Source organism: Cricetulus griseus, chromosome 3 (assembly GCF_003668045.3).
Source record: "Cricetulus griseus strain 17A/GY chromosome 3, alternate assembly CriGri-PICRH-1.0, whole genome shotgun sequence".
In the NCBI taxonomy this organism is placed as follows: Eukaryota; Metazoa; Chordata; class Mammalia; order Rodentia; family Cricetidae; genus Cricetulus; species Cricetulus griseus.
The window spans coordinates 14628006-14645661 of NC_048596.1; the positions used below are offsets into that span (position 1 = coordinate 14628006).

Here is a 17656-nt window from a genome sequence, read left to right on the forward strand (position 1 = left end):
AGGGTGGATTGTTTACCTAGCCTACACAGAGCCTTAAGTTTGCTCTCAGTGCCATAAAGGTCTTAGAGAGTGTTGGGAATTTGGCATTGTTTTGAAGTACAGTAAATGCATCGTTTTATTTTCTGGTTAGAGCCTGAAGTTCAGTGGGTTTAGTATATTCAGAGTTGCACAACTAATACCACTGACTGTAAACCTACCTTCCTGTTTTCTCCCCTCCCCTCCCCTCCCCTCCACTCTCCTCCCCCCTCCTGCCTCTCTTATCTTTTCTTTCTTTCTAGGCTCAACCAAGTAGTATCCTCAGCTCTTTAATTTTAGGACATTTTATTTTTCCCACAAGAAATCCTGTACCCATTAGTAGGAACTCCCCAATGTGTCCTTCCTACAAGCTCTGCCAAACACTGTTACTGTTTCTAGTTTACATTTCAATTGAAGCTATTTTGCCTGGTTGGTATTGGGAAGGTTATAAATCCTGGTCTCCAATTTATAATCAAGCAAATGGGAGGGGAATTACTTGCATATTTTATGTGTTTGTCAAAATAGATAATCGCCAAAATGAAACACTTACGGTTATTTGTTGGTAAAATCTCTGTCATGAATCAGAGTAATCTAAGCTCCAGAAGCATTACTGTTTGTGGCACAGCCAGAACATTGCCATGTTCATACTCCCCCCAGCTATCCAGGTGCTTTACCACCATCCCAGGATAGTCTTTCTTTAAAAAAAAAAAAAAAAGATTTCTCTCTCTCTCTCTCTCTCTCTCTCTCTCTCTCTCTGTGTGTGTGTGTGTGTTGTGTGTGTGTGTGTGTGTGTCTGTCTGTCTGTCTGTGTGTCTGTGTGTCTGTCTGTGTGTTATATGTGTCTAGGTACCCATGGAGACCAGGAGAAGGCAGGACAGATCCCCTGGTTATCTGGGCCATCTGATACGGGTACTGGGAACTGAGGGCAGCCCTCTGTTTCTGGTGGAATAGCATGTGCTTTTAACTCTCAAGCCATCTATGAGACCCCCAAATGGTTTTTCAGAGAAAGCATTTGAGATGCGGGGAACTGAATTATAACAGAAATGGACAGTTAACAGCATAAACAAAGCCTCAAGGCATGCTTAGGAAATAACAGTTTGCTTAATAAATCAGTAACTGATAACTAATAAAGTAATGACAGGAAAAGGTGCATGGTATGGATAATATAAGATCAAACTGATTTTAACAAAATAATAAAAGTTTTCAATTCCTTGAAAATTTAAGAACTGGTAATATATTAGTTGGGTGGTTTTGAGCATTGAGTAAGAGTTAGCACTGTTAGAGTTGGGCTTTAGAACTGCACTTCTCAGGCTGTCCTGAGAGGACTAGCTTTTAACATTATTTTCCGTTTCCACCTGGTAATTTTTATAAACTATAGCAAAAACAAATTACGTATAGACAGAAAACGTTCTTTTTTTTGAGATAGGTTCTCACTTGTAGCTCAGACTAGCCTCAGTTGTTCAAAAATGCTTATATTGTGGGTACTTTTTATTATTATACTCAGCAAAAAATATTTCTATCAGACTGCTATAAAAGTTTCTAAGTAATTGGAATTTCTATATCATGCCATTATTAGTGAAATATTTGTAGATGAGCATTGGTTCATGTACCCCATTTCTGTAGCACTATTTCTAGTTGGTATTAATAAAAACACAGACAGATTGGGGTTAAAGCTGAAGATCAGAGAAGCAAAGCAGCCAGCCACTAGAGAGTTCTCACCTCTACCAATGCTCAGACTAAAAGGGCAATCCTGTCCTCAGATTGCGTCTCCAGACTGTCTGTCTCCACGAAACCTCAGACTGCACTGAGCTCCTGTCTCCTCCTGCCTTATGTTCCTCCCTAGTGTTGGGATTAAAGGCCTGGGATGCCAAGTACTGGGATCACCTTTGTGTGAGCCCTGTTTCTCTTTTAGACTGGATCAACTTTGTGTGCTCAGGGTGGCCTTGAACTCACAGAGATCCTTCTTCCGAGTGCTGGGATTAAAAGGTGTACCATCACTGCCTGGCCTCTATGGCTGCGGCTAGCTTTGCACTGTGATAGCCAGGCAAACTTTATTTGTTAGATCATAAACAAAATTATCACCACACTTTCCCAGCCAATTGGCTTCAGAGTAGTTCACATCAGTGTGGGAACAAAACTGAGACAAGTTTATGACCTTGGTAAATTGTTGGCAGAAAGAATGGAGTGAAAGACCGAAATTCTAAAGACATTTGGAAATGTAAACAGAGGCACATGCGGTAATTGGACGTGTCTTTAAGCTTGAGTGGGAAAAAAATGTCTGTGGCAGAAGTGGGAACTGAACTGAAAAAAAAAAAGCTGCTAAATTGTTTTCATAAAAAGTCTATATTTATAGCATCTTTCTTTTCTTTCTTCTGTTTTTATTTGTCTCATTCTATAGCTCAAGCTGGCTTCAAATTTGTGGCAGTTCTCTCACCTCAGTCGCTTAAGTGCTAGAATTGCAGTCATGACGCTGATTTATTTCAGTTCACAATTTGAATTTGCCTACTCAGATGCACTTCGAATCTTTACTTGACTAGCAGTTTGAATACATAATGGCTCACAGTGAAAACAGATGTCCAAGAACATTTTACAGTTGAGTTCTTACTCTCATTTGCTGTTGCAGTGACTGTTGTTGGGCACTTGGCCAGGAAACTGTGACTCCTAAGCAAAGGGAGGAGTTACAGATAAAGTTCACCATTGCCAGAGAGATTCTATTCCAAATGGATTTGTGTGGAGCAACAGTGATATCCAGTGACAAGTTAAATTAGACACAGAGGTGTTTTCTCCCACACAGTCTCTGAAGATACATGCTTGCTTCAGGCTAAGCAGTCTTTTTGAAGTTAGATTAAAGTCACACACACTAAAGAATTCTATTAGGGATTTTTAAGAAGAATTTTGTTATGTGACTTCAATACTACTTTACCCAGATAGTTTCAGTTTGCAAAACGGCAACCAGTGACAGATGAGGTAATTCTGCTTTCAATTACAGTCAAATCCAAAACTAGTAGAGTTTGCTGTTTATAGAATGTCAAATATAGTAAATTGCATGTTTATGTTAAGTCTGAGACTCTTAGATCCCTATTCTTAAAGCACATTACAGTAATGATTTTATTTCTTGCAGTTAATATCTGTATTTGAATGGAATTCTTCAAGTTTTTGTCTTTAATGCTGTGGGAAATGTTAGTAAATACTGCTAGACATGTTTTTTAATGAAGTCTGTGTTAGGTTTTACAGTTCCTGTGCATCTCCTAGAGATTGTTCCTCCTGTTAATGCTCAGATCTTCAACTCACAATTGACTTTTCTGTGGGGATTTCTGGCTAAGAGTTACTCTTTGTGATTGGATGCTTAGTATAGTCATAAGTTTTTGGGTGGTGATTATACATCTTGAAGCTTGCTTTTAATTTTTACAGAAATGTTCATCCTCTTGAACATAGGTAGAATTATTCTACTAGTTAATAATTAAGAACATAGTAAATTGGCTCTGGCAGATATGTAGAAAGGTCTTGACTCAGAAAAATTTGTTTAGTCTGTTTTTGAAATATTCGTGTCAATGAGCTAGTCTTCATTGATACCACATAGTTGACACACATCTTATACTTTGTTAGTTTATAAACTCAATGGAGAGTGTCTGTTGACTGTCCTGAGACGTGCTGGGAAGCTTTAAGGTTTCTCCTGTGGTAAAGTGAAGGCTCCTCTTCCAGCAGCGGTGTTCATTTATTGTCTTTGTAACCCTTGGTGTATGTGTGCAGTGCCTACATTTGGGTTGGCACTCTGCGGTACAGCTGCCCCTTTGCTTATTACAGCTTTGCTTCTGCAGCAAATTAAATTTCATCTGTATAGCTCTTCTATCCGTGTTTCAAAAGTTAAGTTAGGGAAAAGAAAAGGAAAGATGAGAATACACGGAGGTTTTCACATAAAGATCGAAACAGAAATGAGGAAGACATGGGAATGGATTCTGTGAATTAGAGTATTTGTTTTGAATGAAAGGAGGAAGGATATTTGATGGAAGTTTTTCATAAACGGTATTACTTCCTAATTAAAATGTTTTACTAATATATCGTGTGTACATGTCTGTGCACGTGTGTATGCGTGGGAGTGCAGGTCTCTGCAGGCACTTAGAGAGTTCTCTTCTTGATGATGTTCCTCAGATTGCGCTCAGGTCGCCAGGCTTTACAGCCCGTAAGGCTTCACAGCCTGTACTTTTGTCCATCTGCCAGACTGTTTCCTAATTTTAAGAACATACACACTTTAGTAGCTCTGACTACCCTCAAATACACAATTTCCATGATACATGGCACAAAATGAGATGTGTTGTAGCCCATATCCAATAAATGTGTTTAATTGAGTAGGTAATGTGATTAGTTAAGTCAAAGAGGAATGAGAGATACAATTTGATAGATATTTAGCAATGATTATTTTGGCAAAGACAGATTTTCATGTTCCTGAATATCTCATAATCATTATTCCCAGAGGTTAACAAGGATGCGCTTGCCCTTCTTGCTGTCTTTTGGAACACATGTGCATTGATGGGCTTCCATGTGAGTGCATGGGCAGTCTATGTTCTGACCAAGAAAGCTTTGCCTGAGATGCTTTTGCCTTTCTGCTTTCTGTTAGCAGTCTCCCCTGCCGCTGCAGCTGAGTCTTTCCTCTATCAAAATTGAAACTATGTTTTAAAAACTGTGTGGTTCTGTACCTCTTTCTTAAAATATATGATGCGAAAGAAAAATCTTCCTCAGTTCACTCCTGTCTGTGTCCCCTCAGGATATTTTAGGCATGTCAGCTGTTAAGGCTCTGAGCAAAGATTTATACAGTTGGCCCCTTTGCCAGACCTGAGCCAGTTTGAAAAGCTCCAGCATTAGTAGTAGCTTTTAGTTTTAAGAGTTACAAGCATTATTTTGTGTCTTTCACCTCTGTTGTTTTCAAAAGGATTTATGTAGCTGGGGATCCTCAGTAATGAAGGAGATTTTGTTATCAGTGAGAAAGCAGGGTAAAACTTGGGAGGATCACTGTGGTGTTTGAAGTTAAGTACTTGTTTTGTTATTTTTATTGTGGTTGTTTTAAAGTTTGTAGCTCTGTGATAGAGCACTAGATGTGCAAGCCCCGTATCTCTTTTTCTAGTGCTTAAAAATAATAAAAACAAGAAATTAACAAAAAAGAGGTTTGGGTAGGTATCATTTCTCCTCTGATTCTTTTTTTTTCTTTCAGCTGTTCTTTTTTTTTTTGTTGTTGTTGTTGTTGTTTTTGAGACAGGGTTTCTCTGTGGCTTTGGAGCCTATCCTGGAACTAGCTGTTGTAGACCAGGCTGGTCTACAACAGAGATCCGCCTGCCTCTGCCTCCCCAGTGCTGGGACTAAAGGTGTATGCCACCACGGCCCGGCTCTTTCAGCTGTTAATACTCGTTTCCTTCCCTTACCATACTTAAGTCAAGATGAAATAATGATTTTCCAAAAACTAGGTGTTTTTTTTTTTTTTTCCTCTTCCAAAGACAGTTTCTCTGTGTAGCTCTGACTGACCAGGAACTGACTGTATTGATCAATCTGGTCTCAAATTCACAGAGATCTATTTGCTTCTTCTTGGTTTAAGGGCATCTGCCAACTTGTCCCCCTACCCCCACCCCAAATCCTAGATTTTCTTAGGGAAAGTATAAGTTTTTTATGTAACATTTCTTTCAGAAACAGATTTATGAACCTAATCTATGTGTGTTAGCAATTATGTCCATGAGATGTAAATGATTTTCATGCTTTTCAGGAACATAAATTATAGTTTTTGCATTTAAGTCTTCAATTGAATTATTTTAAGCAAGTCTTTGAGAACTTGTCCTTCTTAAAGATGTCCATTTTACTATAATTTGTAACATAAAGTATATGAGTTTGTGAAGATGTTTTAAAAAGTCTATGTCTGTGTGTGTTTGAGTCATGGTCACATGTAGTCTAGGCTGGCCTTGAACTCATTACCTACTTGAGGATGACCTTGAACTTGTGCTCATTCTCCTCCTACCTGGATTACAGGTGTGTGTCACTATGATGTCTGGTTTCAGGTAATGCTGGGGATTGAACTCAGGGTGTTAGGCATGCCATGCTCCGCAGGCCTTGGAGGGTTATGTTTTGTTTTAATTTTAGACAGGGTTACACCATATATCTCAGACTGACTTGAACATGAGATTGACCTGCCTCAGACTCCTAAATGCTTCTTCACACTTGGCTTGCGTCCTTATTATTTGTTTTTTACTTACACTTTTGTTCTGTCTGTTTTGAGACAGGGTCTATCTGTAGCTGAAGCTGGCCCAGAACTCATGTAGCCAGCCCAAGCTGGCCTGGAATATGTGATTTTCCTGCCTTAGACTCTTCACTGCTGGGGTTACAGGAATGCAGCATCATAGCCAGCTATTTGTTTTTTGTTATGTTGTCCATTCTGGCCTTGAGCTCCTGGGCTCCAATGCTTCTCCTCCCTTAGCACTGTGCCTACCTTACTGCTGGGTCTCCTCCTACCCCCTTTCATCTAAATGGAAAAGATAAATAGCAGAAAAGAAAATCTAGTTGAAAAATAGGCAAAGATACCTAAATTGCCAACAGATACATGAAAAGGTATTCAGGATCACAGATGATCTAATCATCAGGGAGGTTCAAATTAACATCATAGTTAGGTATACAAGGGCGTTGCATAAATTGTTATGTCCACAGTGGAAAGTAGCACCAGGTTTCCCAAATAAATTAAAGACATATAAATACCTTAAGGAAAATGAGATCACCCACCCTGTAAAGATGCTCTCCAGGGTTCATGGCATCATTATTCACAATAATGAAGATACAGAAGCAATCACAGTGTTTGTCCACAGATGCAGGGTGAATATGAACTCCATACGCACATGATTTAGCTTTACAAAGGAGATTCTACTATTTGCAATTACCTAGATGAGCTCAAATGACATTGTACTGAGCAAATACACCAAATACAGGAAAAAATACTACATAAAATCACTTATGTGAAATTTAAGAAAAATTACATAAATATAGAGAGTAAACTAGTGGTTGGGATTAGGATACATAACCGCAGTTACCTAGGAGACATTTGTCTTAGATCTTAAGTACATGATGAGCACAGAAAGTGGTCTTGTATCCTAGAGAGGCAAAGCAGAGAGGAGGGAAAGTAACCCTATGTTAAGTTGAGGTTGCTGAACCCCAGTAGTCACTGTATGTAACATCAAGTCATCATGTTAAACACCTTAAGTATATACAATAATATAAAGTTGGTCAGAAAAATAAATGAGACAGTATAGAAAAATAATTTCACTAAACTTCAGTGTTAATCAAGATACAATTTTCTTATTCTTTTTTTTTTTTTATAGGGTGTTTGTGAACCGGAGTTTAGCCATGGAAAAAATAAAGTGTTTTGGTTTTGATATGGATTATACCCTTGCTGGTAAGTAGTGATTTTTGTTTTCTTCAGAATTGCTGGTTTTGATACAACATAGTGGGTCCACAGGCAGTTCAGCAATCACTTGTTCATGTAATCATTTATTTGGCTGCAAGAAGCTTTTGTTGGATGTCTTTCCATTAAGACATGTGAACTGAAGTTACCCAGTATTCTTGAGAGTTGGTTCCTGAGCTTGTACAGATAGTTAGAAAAAGTCCTAACATTACTTTCAAACTCTTGTTTAAAAATTTTTTAGTAAAATTTTAGACTAATGAATCATTAACATATGTATTTGGACATTTTTGACTCTTACTCTTTTAAGCTGTTTTTCAAAAGTAGAAAAAGTTTTTGAGACAAGTTTCACAATATACTCCAAGCTGACCTGGAACGCATGCAGGCTGGCCTGGACTCAATGTAAGCTGACCTGGAACTCATGCAGACTGGCTTGGAACTTGCATGGATCTCTTGCATCTGCTTCCAAGTGCTGGAATTATAGGCATGTGTCAATGCCCAGCTTCAAGATGAATTTTTGGATTTCTCATTCTGCCATAAAGTTAATTATTAAAGTTTTTAATATTTTATTATTATGGGTTGGGTGAGGGATTGTAAATGCTTGGATTGCAAGCATGAGCCAGCAACATTTTTACCCCCATTTCCATGTTTGTTTGATTGTGATGCTAGGAGTCAAACTTAGGGCCTACGTCATGGTAGGCAAATGCTTCAGTACTGAGCCATTACCCCCCCCCCCCTTTGTAACCTTTTACTCTTTTTAAAGAGAAGATTTGTTTTATTTTTAGTTATGTGGACATATATGTGTGTGTGGGGGGGTGGTACACAAGAAAGCAAGTGACCACCAAGGTCAGAAGAGGGTGTCAGTTTTAGACCTGGAGTTTCGTAGTTGTGAGCCTCCTACTGTGGTGGTGGGAACTGAATCTAGGTCCTTTGAAAGACCAGTGTACACGCTAACCCGCTTAGCCATCTCTCTAGCCTATTAATAGCTTAGTCTCTGACAGATAGGACATGTGTTCATTTCCCATCACAATGGTTGCTTGAGCTTTTGCTCATTGTTACAGTCTCCTTAAAGACTAACATTGTGCTCTTTCTTCCCGTCTGTCTCTGAGATATAAGTGAAATACTCAGTGTCAGTCTGTAGTTACATCTCCTCAGAGTTTAAAATATTGGCAGCATTGTCCTTTAACTTAAGAAGTAGTAGGTTTGAGAGATCAGGTTGAGCACCTGGGCATGTGTCTAACACACAGACACGGTTACGATACTCAGAAAGAATCTTCTGGAAATTCTCTTCAAAGTAATTGTCTTTAGCTAAATATGGCAGTGTGCACTTGTAGCCTCAGTACTTAGGAAGCCAAGGCTGAAGGATTGATTGAGTTCAGAAATTTGAGACTATCATGGGCAGGGTGGGTAGTGTTATAGTTAGATCCCTCTTTTAAAAAGTTAAATATGCAGAACTTTAAAATGTAAAAGTTGCTTTCCTGAATGACAAATACACTCATAAGCCAATAAGTGGACAAATTATCCAAACCTACAACTAAGAAGGGTCTGGTGGCATCAGTAATCCCAGCACTCAGGAGGCAGGAGGGGGGTTTGCAGCAAGTCTTCCTTCTGCCTCCTGAACTGCACACAAAGCTACAAGCTAATGACTTCCCTGTGTACTGAGTTCTAGGGTATTCAGTAAGATCCTGTCTTAAAAACAAGCAAGCAAACAAGCTCTGTAACCTCTGAGCCATCCCAACACATCCCTTCCCTGAGCATTTTATAATATAGTTTCTGCTATCCAATGCCCTCTTCTGGCCTCTCTGCACACTTCTATTGTATGTTTAGTATAAAATGTGTTATATGGTAGCTGCTAAATAAGTACTAACTTTGGATGCATGTGTTCTAGTCTGTCCAGTGATTCTTAACCTGTGGGTCATGACCCCTTTGGGGGTTGCATATCAGATATTTACATTACAGTTTATAACAGTAGCAAAATTACAGTTATGAAGTAGCAACAACGTTTTTTTTTAATGGTTGGAGGTCACTACAACATGAGGAACTGTATTAAGGGTTGCAGCATTAGGAAGGTTGAGAACCACTGCTCTAATCTATTTGAATCCTCACATTTTGTTCTTCTTTAAGAATTTTTCTGGTAAGACAAATCCTTTATGTTACTATTTATGTTACTATATGAATTATTTTTAAGAAATCAAACCAACCACAATCAATCAAACCAGGCAAAACTGTGGAGATGGCCTAAGTCAGTAAGTGCTTTCAGTGCAAGCTGCAGACCTGAGTTTGCACCCCAGAAGCCATGTAAAACTGGTGACCATGACCATTGCTTATAATTCTAGCACTGGAACAGTGGAGAAAGGAGGATCCGTGGGGCTCACTGGTCAGCCAGTTTTGCCACATAGTCAAGCTCCAGGCCATTTTGAGGTCTTGTCTTATAGAGCAAGGTTGGAGGTGCCTCTGCCCTTTCCTGCTTTGCCTGAGGCCGCATGGAAGCTCCGCCTACCAATGTAGCCCCTTCAAGTTCCAGGTTGCTAGGTGGCAGACCTTGGATTGGAGCCTTGCTTTCATGGCAGGGAAGTGTGGTACCCAGTGTGGACCCAGCTTGTAGGTGCCTGGAATCTTTGATGAACCCCAAGGAGATCCACAGGAAAGCACCTCTTCCAGGTAGAATTCAGGATAAAAATGAAAGGTGTTCTGTCTTTGAAATTTCTGAAAACTAATAACAAACTGGAAAAATCCAAATAAAAGTCACTTTGAAGAAAAATATTTTACCTTGACTTGCCTTCTGTCACCATATCTGAAAAACTATGAAAAGACATAAAAGATCTTGGAGGGTGAATCTCTCAGCAAAGATAACAGTTTTCTTATTTCAAATAAAAAGGAAACAAAGTATGCACAAATATTGTGTCAGTTATCTCCAGTATTAAGTACAGAGTCTGCATAGACTGGAGTGTAGTGATATATTGTTTGTAATCTAATAAATAAAGCTTGCCTGAGGATCAGAATGCAGAGCTAAGTCACTAGTTAGCCACACACACACACACACTAACCCACTAGTTAGCCATAGAAGACAGGCAGTGGTAGCCTCACCTTTAATCCCATCACTCAGGAAACAGAGGCAGACGAATCTCTGTGAGTTCAAGGCCACCCTGGGCTACATGAGAGTGAATCAATTTAAAAGAGAAACAGAGCTCACACCTTTGATCCCAGCACTTGGGATGACATGCCTTTAATCCCAGCACTAGAGAGGAATATAAAGCAGGAACTCAGTGCAGTCAGAGGTTTGGTGGAGAGCATTACAGTCCGCAGTTATGCTGAGGACAGGATCGCAGCGGGGGCACCCCCCAATTTGGTCTTGATAGAGGTAAGGACTCTCTAGTGTTTGGCTGCTTTGCTTTTCTGATCTTCAGCTTGAACACCCATGTCTGTTTCTGGGTTTTTATTATTGATGCTGCACTGGAAACCTTACCTAGGTCATTATGACAGTTCCTGTAAGTCTTCAATCACAGATTTTATTCCTACCAATAGTGTGTTATCAAATGCCTTGTCATGGGGTGTAAGAGTTGTGTGTACTCAGCTACTTCTGTAAGAGATTCAGGGGAAGGCTGGTGTTGGAATGCAAAGGCAAGAACAGGATGACTCCTCAAAAACCCTTTTAAAAAGTCAATGTGAGCTAGTCTTACCCTTTTACCTTCAGCTGACCAGTATACCTTTATAAACTGTCTATCCAGAGCCAGTCCATTTGATGAAATAAACCTTCTAGCATCCAAAAACAAACAGGTTAAGCTCAGAATTAATACAGATGACAATAAATATGGTGGAACCCCAGTTCAACTCCAGTTGAAGGAAAAGAGAAAAAAGATATTGTGAACAGTGTACCTTTAATCATAATAGCTCCTTAAACTAGGGGTCACTAGTAACATTTATAAAGAAAGCCAAGTCAAGATGTAAGATGGCTTACACGTAATACAAAGAAAAAGGAATATCTTTACTTCCCATGTAACTTCATGGCCAAGGGCCATATAACAAAGGTAGGTTAGCAAGGAAAAACATTATTTTGTTTTATATGACATGGGGACCTCCAAGGAAATGAAGAACTGAGGAATGAAGGAACTTACGTGTTTTTATGATAGGATTTATCATAAAGTAGACAGTTAATGGGGTAGGGTGACTGGACAAGGCATGTGTTCAGATCCTTCGCTGCACACTCCTTTCTTCTAGCACCAAGCTCATCTCATGGAACTGTTCTCCTGAGGTTTTATGGTATGCTTCGGAGGGGACAGGCGGATATAAGGATAGCCTTTCTGCTTCTGTTTTTTTTTGGGGGGGGGTATCAAGAGACATTGTTTTGGGGTAATGTGTCCTGAACCTTGTCAGTAACTAGCATCTGTCTTAGTTTATATTAGTGTTATTATTTTAGGCAGTGTTGCTAAATAGCCTTTATTGGCCTTGTGCTTACTATATTGTCCAGATTAGCCTTGAATTCCTGGCAGTCCTCCTGACTCAGCCTCCTAAATGTCGGGATTATAAACTTATGCCACCACACCTGGCTGGCAACTGACTTTCAAAACTCATAGATGGAATTTAAACCTAGATCAGTTTCCATTTTTCATGTGGTCTAAATTTTAAAGACAACAAAAATTGTCCAGTAAGCTCTAGATATCAGTAAGAGATGCAAAGCAAAACAAAAACTTGAATAACAAACGACAAACCATAAGCCTCCTTGTTTTCTGGTTTTTGATTTTGGGGCCCCTAAGTGAAAATCTTGCTTGGAACAAAAATGCCCTTTCTTCACCTTTGAATTATAGCCTTTCCTTAGAATGTGGCTAGCGTTAGTTTGCCTTTTCCTTTCATGTAAGTGTGCATGTATTTGTGGTGCTGGGACTGAACCCAGGGATATGTGAATGTTAGGTAAGTGTTCTGTCACTTAGCTACAGTCCTAACCCATCTTTGTTTTTCTTTTTTCTTTTTTAACAATTTTAATTGAAATAGAATTATGTAACTTCCCCCCTCCAGCTCCTCCTAGGTACCTCAAGCTCCTCCCATGTGTCACCCTCATTTTCAAACTGATTGCCTGTTTTTTTCTTTATTATTGTTAAATACAGTGTGTGTGTGTGTGTGTGTGTGTGTGTGTGTGTGTGTGTGTGTGTGTTTATGCACAAATACATAAACACAACCTGCTAAGTCTGTCTGTGTTGTTGAGTATATGGTTTCAGGGCTTACCACTCTGCCGTGGACAACTGAGGCTAATTCTTCTTCTCTCCACAGTCATTAGTTGCCTGTAGTTCTTTGTCTGGGGTGAGACCCCCACGAAGATTTCCCACCTCCATTTTAAGGTACCCATTGATCTTGCCAGTGTTCCAGTGTTCCCCAAGCTAAGATGCAGGAACTGTGATGTGGCTGGGCTCCCATGACCCACTGATCTCTGCATTGTGTCTAGTTGGATTTTTCTGTGGTGGTCTCCACGTGCTGTAAAGAGAAGCTTCTTTGATGAGGGGTGGTAGCTGTACTTATCTCCAGATATAAGGCTAACCTTCAGAATGTGGTAAGGAATTACCTGGTCTATCACAGTGGTGGCATTAGATCCTTTTGTAATGTTTATGACTTCACTTAGCCCTGGGGAGATGGCTAGGTTTTCATACCAGGTCTGATTTCCCTTCTGTTGAATGGGCCTTTGGTCTAATTAGATAGCAGTTGGTTACCACTGATATGTAAGTGACACTTACTGCACTTTCACAGACACCTCGCTGTGCTGTGACAACTGGGTAGGACTGTTTACTTGCTTCCCTCTTTTGGTAGCTTGTGTAGTGTTTTTCTGGTGCAATGGACAAAAGAGGTTTTCAGATAAGGGCCAGCTTGATTTATTTGAGTCTTGTGTTTTTAAGTGTTCGGTGTCTTCAGCAATAGGGGCCTGCCCTCAACCCCTGAGAGGCAACCAAAGCATTTGTAGTCTCTATGCTCTGAGAATCATTTGGACTACCCCAACCTACCACTTGAAAGGAGAGGTTTCTCCTACATACTGTGGGGGCTTTGTTAGTCCACATTTCTTGAAGGGAGCCCAAATAGTTTAACCTCCTTAAAGATGCATACACACCTTTATTAGGCCTTTTAAGAATTTAATGTACTGTATTTGATCATACCCATCCCACAACTTCTCCTAGCTCTTCTAGCTTTATCTCCAGCATTCGCCTCCCCACGTCTTTTTTAAAAAAAATAACCCAGTGAGTCCAATTTGTGCTGTTCATGTGCTTATGAGTATAAAACCATCTGCTAGAGTGTGATTGACCTATCAAAGACTACACTATTAAAGAAAACTGACTCTCTCTATCCCAGAAGCCATTAACAGTCAATAGCTTCTCAGGTTGGAGGCTAGTGAGCCCACCTATGTTGACTATATAACCTTTACCTAGAAATAATCTTGAAGGAATAGTCTTACTATATAGTTTATTTCAAGTATTTTAAGTACTAAGATAAAATTGTGTATATTTTCTGAATTAAAAAAAAAATCTTAGGGAGCTGCTAGTGTCTTAGTCACTGTTTCATTAGCAAGGCAGGTCTTAGAAAGAAAGCATCTAATTGTGAGGGCTTGCTCACAGTTTGAGAGGTTTGGTCCATGATCATCATGGTGGGGGCATGGAAGCTTACATGCCATCACTGAACGGTAGCTGAGAGCTGCAGTGGTCCATGGGGGGGGGGTGCCTGGGCTTGGCATGGGCTTTGGAACTTCCTCCAGTAAGGCTGCACCCCTCGTCCTTCTAATCCTTTCAAATAGTGCTGCCCCCTGGAGACTAGCATTCAAATATGGGAGCCATTCTTTTCTTTTCTTTTCTTTTTTCTTTTCTTTTTTTTTTTTCGAGCCTATCCTGGCACTCGTTCTGTAGACCAGGCTGGCCTTGAACTCACAGAGATCTACCTGCCTCTGCCTCCCGAGTGCTAGGATTAAAGGTGTGCGCCACCAACGCCCAGCGTGGGGCCATTCTTATTTGAACCACCACAGCTAGAAAATACATTTGAGCTACTGCCCTTGTCTGTTTGTATGCCATACCATTAAGCTGCTATGGATGAACTCCAATTATCTCAAACCTAAGTACTTTGAAGTACTTCCCTAAGCGTGGGGAGAAGCATCAGAATAAAGCTGTTGAAGAGTGCCATGTAACGCGAGTAATAAAAACCCAGGGACAGATATTGGGGGTTAAGCTGAAGATCAGAAAAGCAAAGTATCCAGCCACTAGATCTTTCGTCTACCTCAGGATGAATTGGGTGAGCCTGTCTCCACAAATCCTCAGAGGCAATATGCAGACTGCACTGCTTTCCCCCAAACCTCAGACTGCAATCCCCTCGTTCCCGAGTCCTCCAGCCTTACATTCCTCTCTCCACCTCCCAAGTGCTGGGATTGAAGGCGTGTGATCCCAAGTGCTGGGATTGAAGGCGTGTGATCCCAAGTGCTGGGATTGAAGGTGTGTGATCCCAAGTGCTGGGATTGAAGGTGTGTGATCTGAGGCTTGCTGGTATGATTGCTGGAATTAAAGGTGTATATCACCACTGCTTGGCTCTAATCTCCATTGGATTTATTTTCTTTTAAAGATTTTTAAAATTTATTTTTGACTTTATTTTTTATGTGTATTGGTACAAAGGTGACAGACCTCCCTGAAACTGGAGTTATAGACAGTTGTGATGCTGCCATGTAGATGCTGGGAATTGAACCCTGGTTCTGTGGAAGAACAGCCAACACTCTTAACCACTGAGCCATCTCTCCAGCCCCTCCAGTGGCTTTATTAAATCATAAATAATATATCACCCCAGTACCAGGAAAGAAGCTAAGAAAAACTAGCCCCTGATAATCCTGCTGTATCTTAGAACTGTGATCAGTGGCTTCTAATAAATACATAGTAGATGTACTCTGATTTCATTATATTATTACTGGAATGGACTCAGCTTTCTTGACATTTAAATGAACGTGTGTGTGTGTGTGTGTGTGTGTGTGTGTGTGTGTGTGTGTGTGTGTGTGTGTGTGTGTCTGTGTGTGTCTGTGTGTGTCTGTGTGTGTCTGTGTGTGTCTGTGTGTGTCTGTGTGTGTCTGTGTGTGTCTTGTTAACTTGGACTAGAGTCCAGGACACTCATCATGTTTCTGTCAGCAATTGTATATCCTCACCAAACTCACTGGCAGAAAAACAATCTAAAGGAGAATTATGCAGTCTTGGCATTCTGCTCTATAGATATCTCAAGTCACAGTACTTTTCTCCCCTTTTTGCTGCTAATACAGAAAACTTAGTATTTGTAATTTTTTTGTTGCTGTAAGACAGTGACAGGTCTCTCTCACAGGCTAGCATTGAAACTCACAGAGATCTACTTGCCTCTGCATTCTTGGTATTGGGGTTAGAGACGTATACCCTATCTGGCCCCAGTTGAATATTTTATGCTATAATATGTAGAGCATCTTCAGTGTTTTTCATATTGATGGACATTTCAGTTTTATAATCAAACATGCTAAGAACATTCATATAAATACATAGTACCAAGTGGCGGAAGTGTGTTTATGACAGTTTCAGAAATTGTTGGAAATTCTGTCCTAACACCAAGTCAAAATTCATGTAACATTTTAAAACCAAGTCAGCAATAGCAATTTTTAAAATAAGAATTCTAACTAAATCCATCTAACATTTGATATGTACATGCTGAGAAATTATGGTAGGAAGATATTAAAAGTCTTTATTTCTGTAATTCAAGTTTCTAAAAGAATAGGAAATTGTGTGTACAGTAAAAACACTAACGTAAGCGTCCTTTTAATACTCTTATTTGTACTTGCTTGCTTGCTTGCCTTTGTATTTGTTAGTTTTATTATGTAGCCCTACCTGGCCTGTGCTCACTGTGTAGTCTTGGCTGGCTTTGACCTTGAAACAATCCTGCTTCATTCAGCTTGTCAATACTAGAAGTCCATGCATGTGCCATCATGTCTGACTGAATACTTTTTAAGAAATATACACAAATGCCCTAAGAATGCAAGCTTCTTATATGTGGGTAACCAAGGAGAATGGGACGAAGTGTTGTAGGCCCTGGAGCTACCGTTACAGGTGATACGGGTACTGGGACCTCAACTTAGGGTTCTCTGGAAGAGCAGGAAGTGCTCTTAACTGCTGGACCATTTCTCCTGCTCCCTGGCTTGGTACTTTGAAACAAATAAATCTCTAGTTACCATTTAATTTTGATTTTCAAGAACGGAAATATTGGTGGCATTTTAAAGGCCACTTATTTACATATTTAGTAACTTGGAGGGTTTAAAAAATTACTAAATGTGTCCCATGATATCTAGCTTCTTTATTTTTATGCCAATTAAAATTGAAATAGTTTAAATTACCAACGTTTTTGACCATTGGTAATTTCTGGGGTTAGAGAAAAATTGTTGTCTGTGTGTATGGCTGGGTTACAGTTTCTGGGTAGTTTTGTGTAGTTGAAAAAGTCCTCTGAGATCTGTTTATGTGCCACTTGAAAGATTTTATTAGTATTTTCTCTTGCAAAAATGCCCATCAATGTGTTTTCTAGTTATAATTACCAAGGACTAATGCCATGTGTAGCCAGCCTAATAACTAAGTAGGGAGAATGTTAATGTTGATTTTATGTACAGCCTAAAGACAAATGATTGATTCTTGGATGCTTGGGCTGCATTATTGTTTTCATATTGCCTGTTAGTGATGGTTTCTCCTAGTTGCAATGTCTTTAATATTTTTAGATACTACATTCAGTCATTTGTTCTGTTCCTATGAGTACCATTTCCCTTTTACATAAAAAACAAACAAAACCCCACAACCCAGGGAGTCTGTGGGGACCAGGACTGCCTATAAAGTGAGACACTAGGGCATACACCTGTATATTCATCTCAGTTGTTTTGGGATTATAATTCTGCTTACTGAGAAAAAAATATGCAGTGGCAAAATGAAAATATTGTAAATTTTCTTTTATTCCAGTGCAGACATTGTTAGATTTAGCAGCATATAGTTGTTATGGTACATAAATATCAAGATGACAAAGTAGGTGTTGGAAGATGGAAAATTGGCACAGGGAGTCTTAGCATAGGTGGCCCTTGAGAGCAGGATGGGGCTGCTTGGGTTTGTTTTGTTTTTTTAACTTCCTGCATGCTGTAGACCAGCTTAAGTACCGCTTACCAGTCTGTTTCTGTAATAGTGACCTGAAAGCTGCTAAAGAAAACAAAACTCTCTTTTG

At 39.7% G+C, this 17656-nt stretch overlaps 1 protein-coding gene across 2 annotated transcripts in view; it reads left to right on the plus strand.

Annotated features, from left to right (window-relative positions):
• Nt5c2 (5'-nucleotidase, cytosolic II) overlaps window positions 1-17656 on the plus strand; it is a 79335-nt gene that overhangs the window by 39548 nt on the left and 22131 nt on the right. For both annotated transcript variants that reach the window (XM_027407103.2, XM_035441785.1), the window contains one exon: window positions 7362-7435. In XM_027407103.2, coding sequence (XP_027262904.1) covers window positions 7362-7435 — 74 coding nt within the window. The remainder of the gene's footprint in view (window positions 1-7361; window positions 7436-17656) is intronic.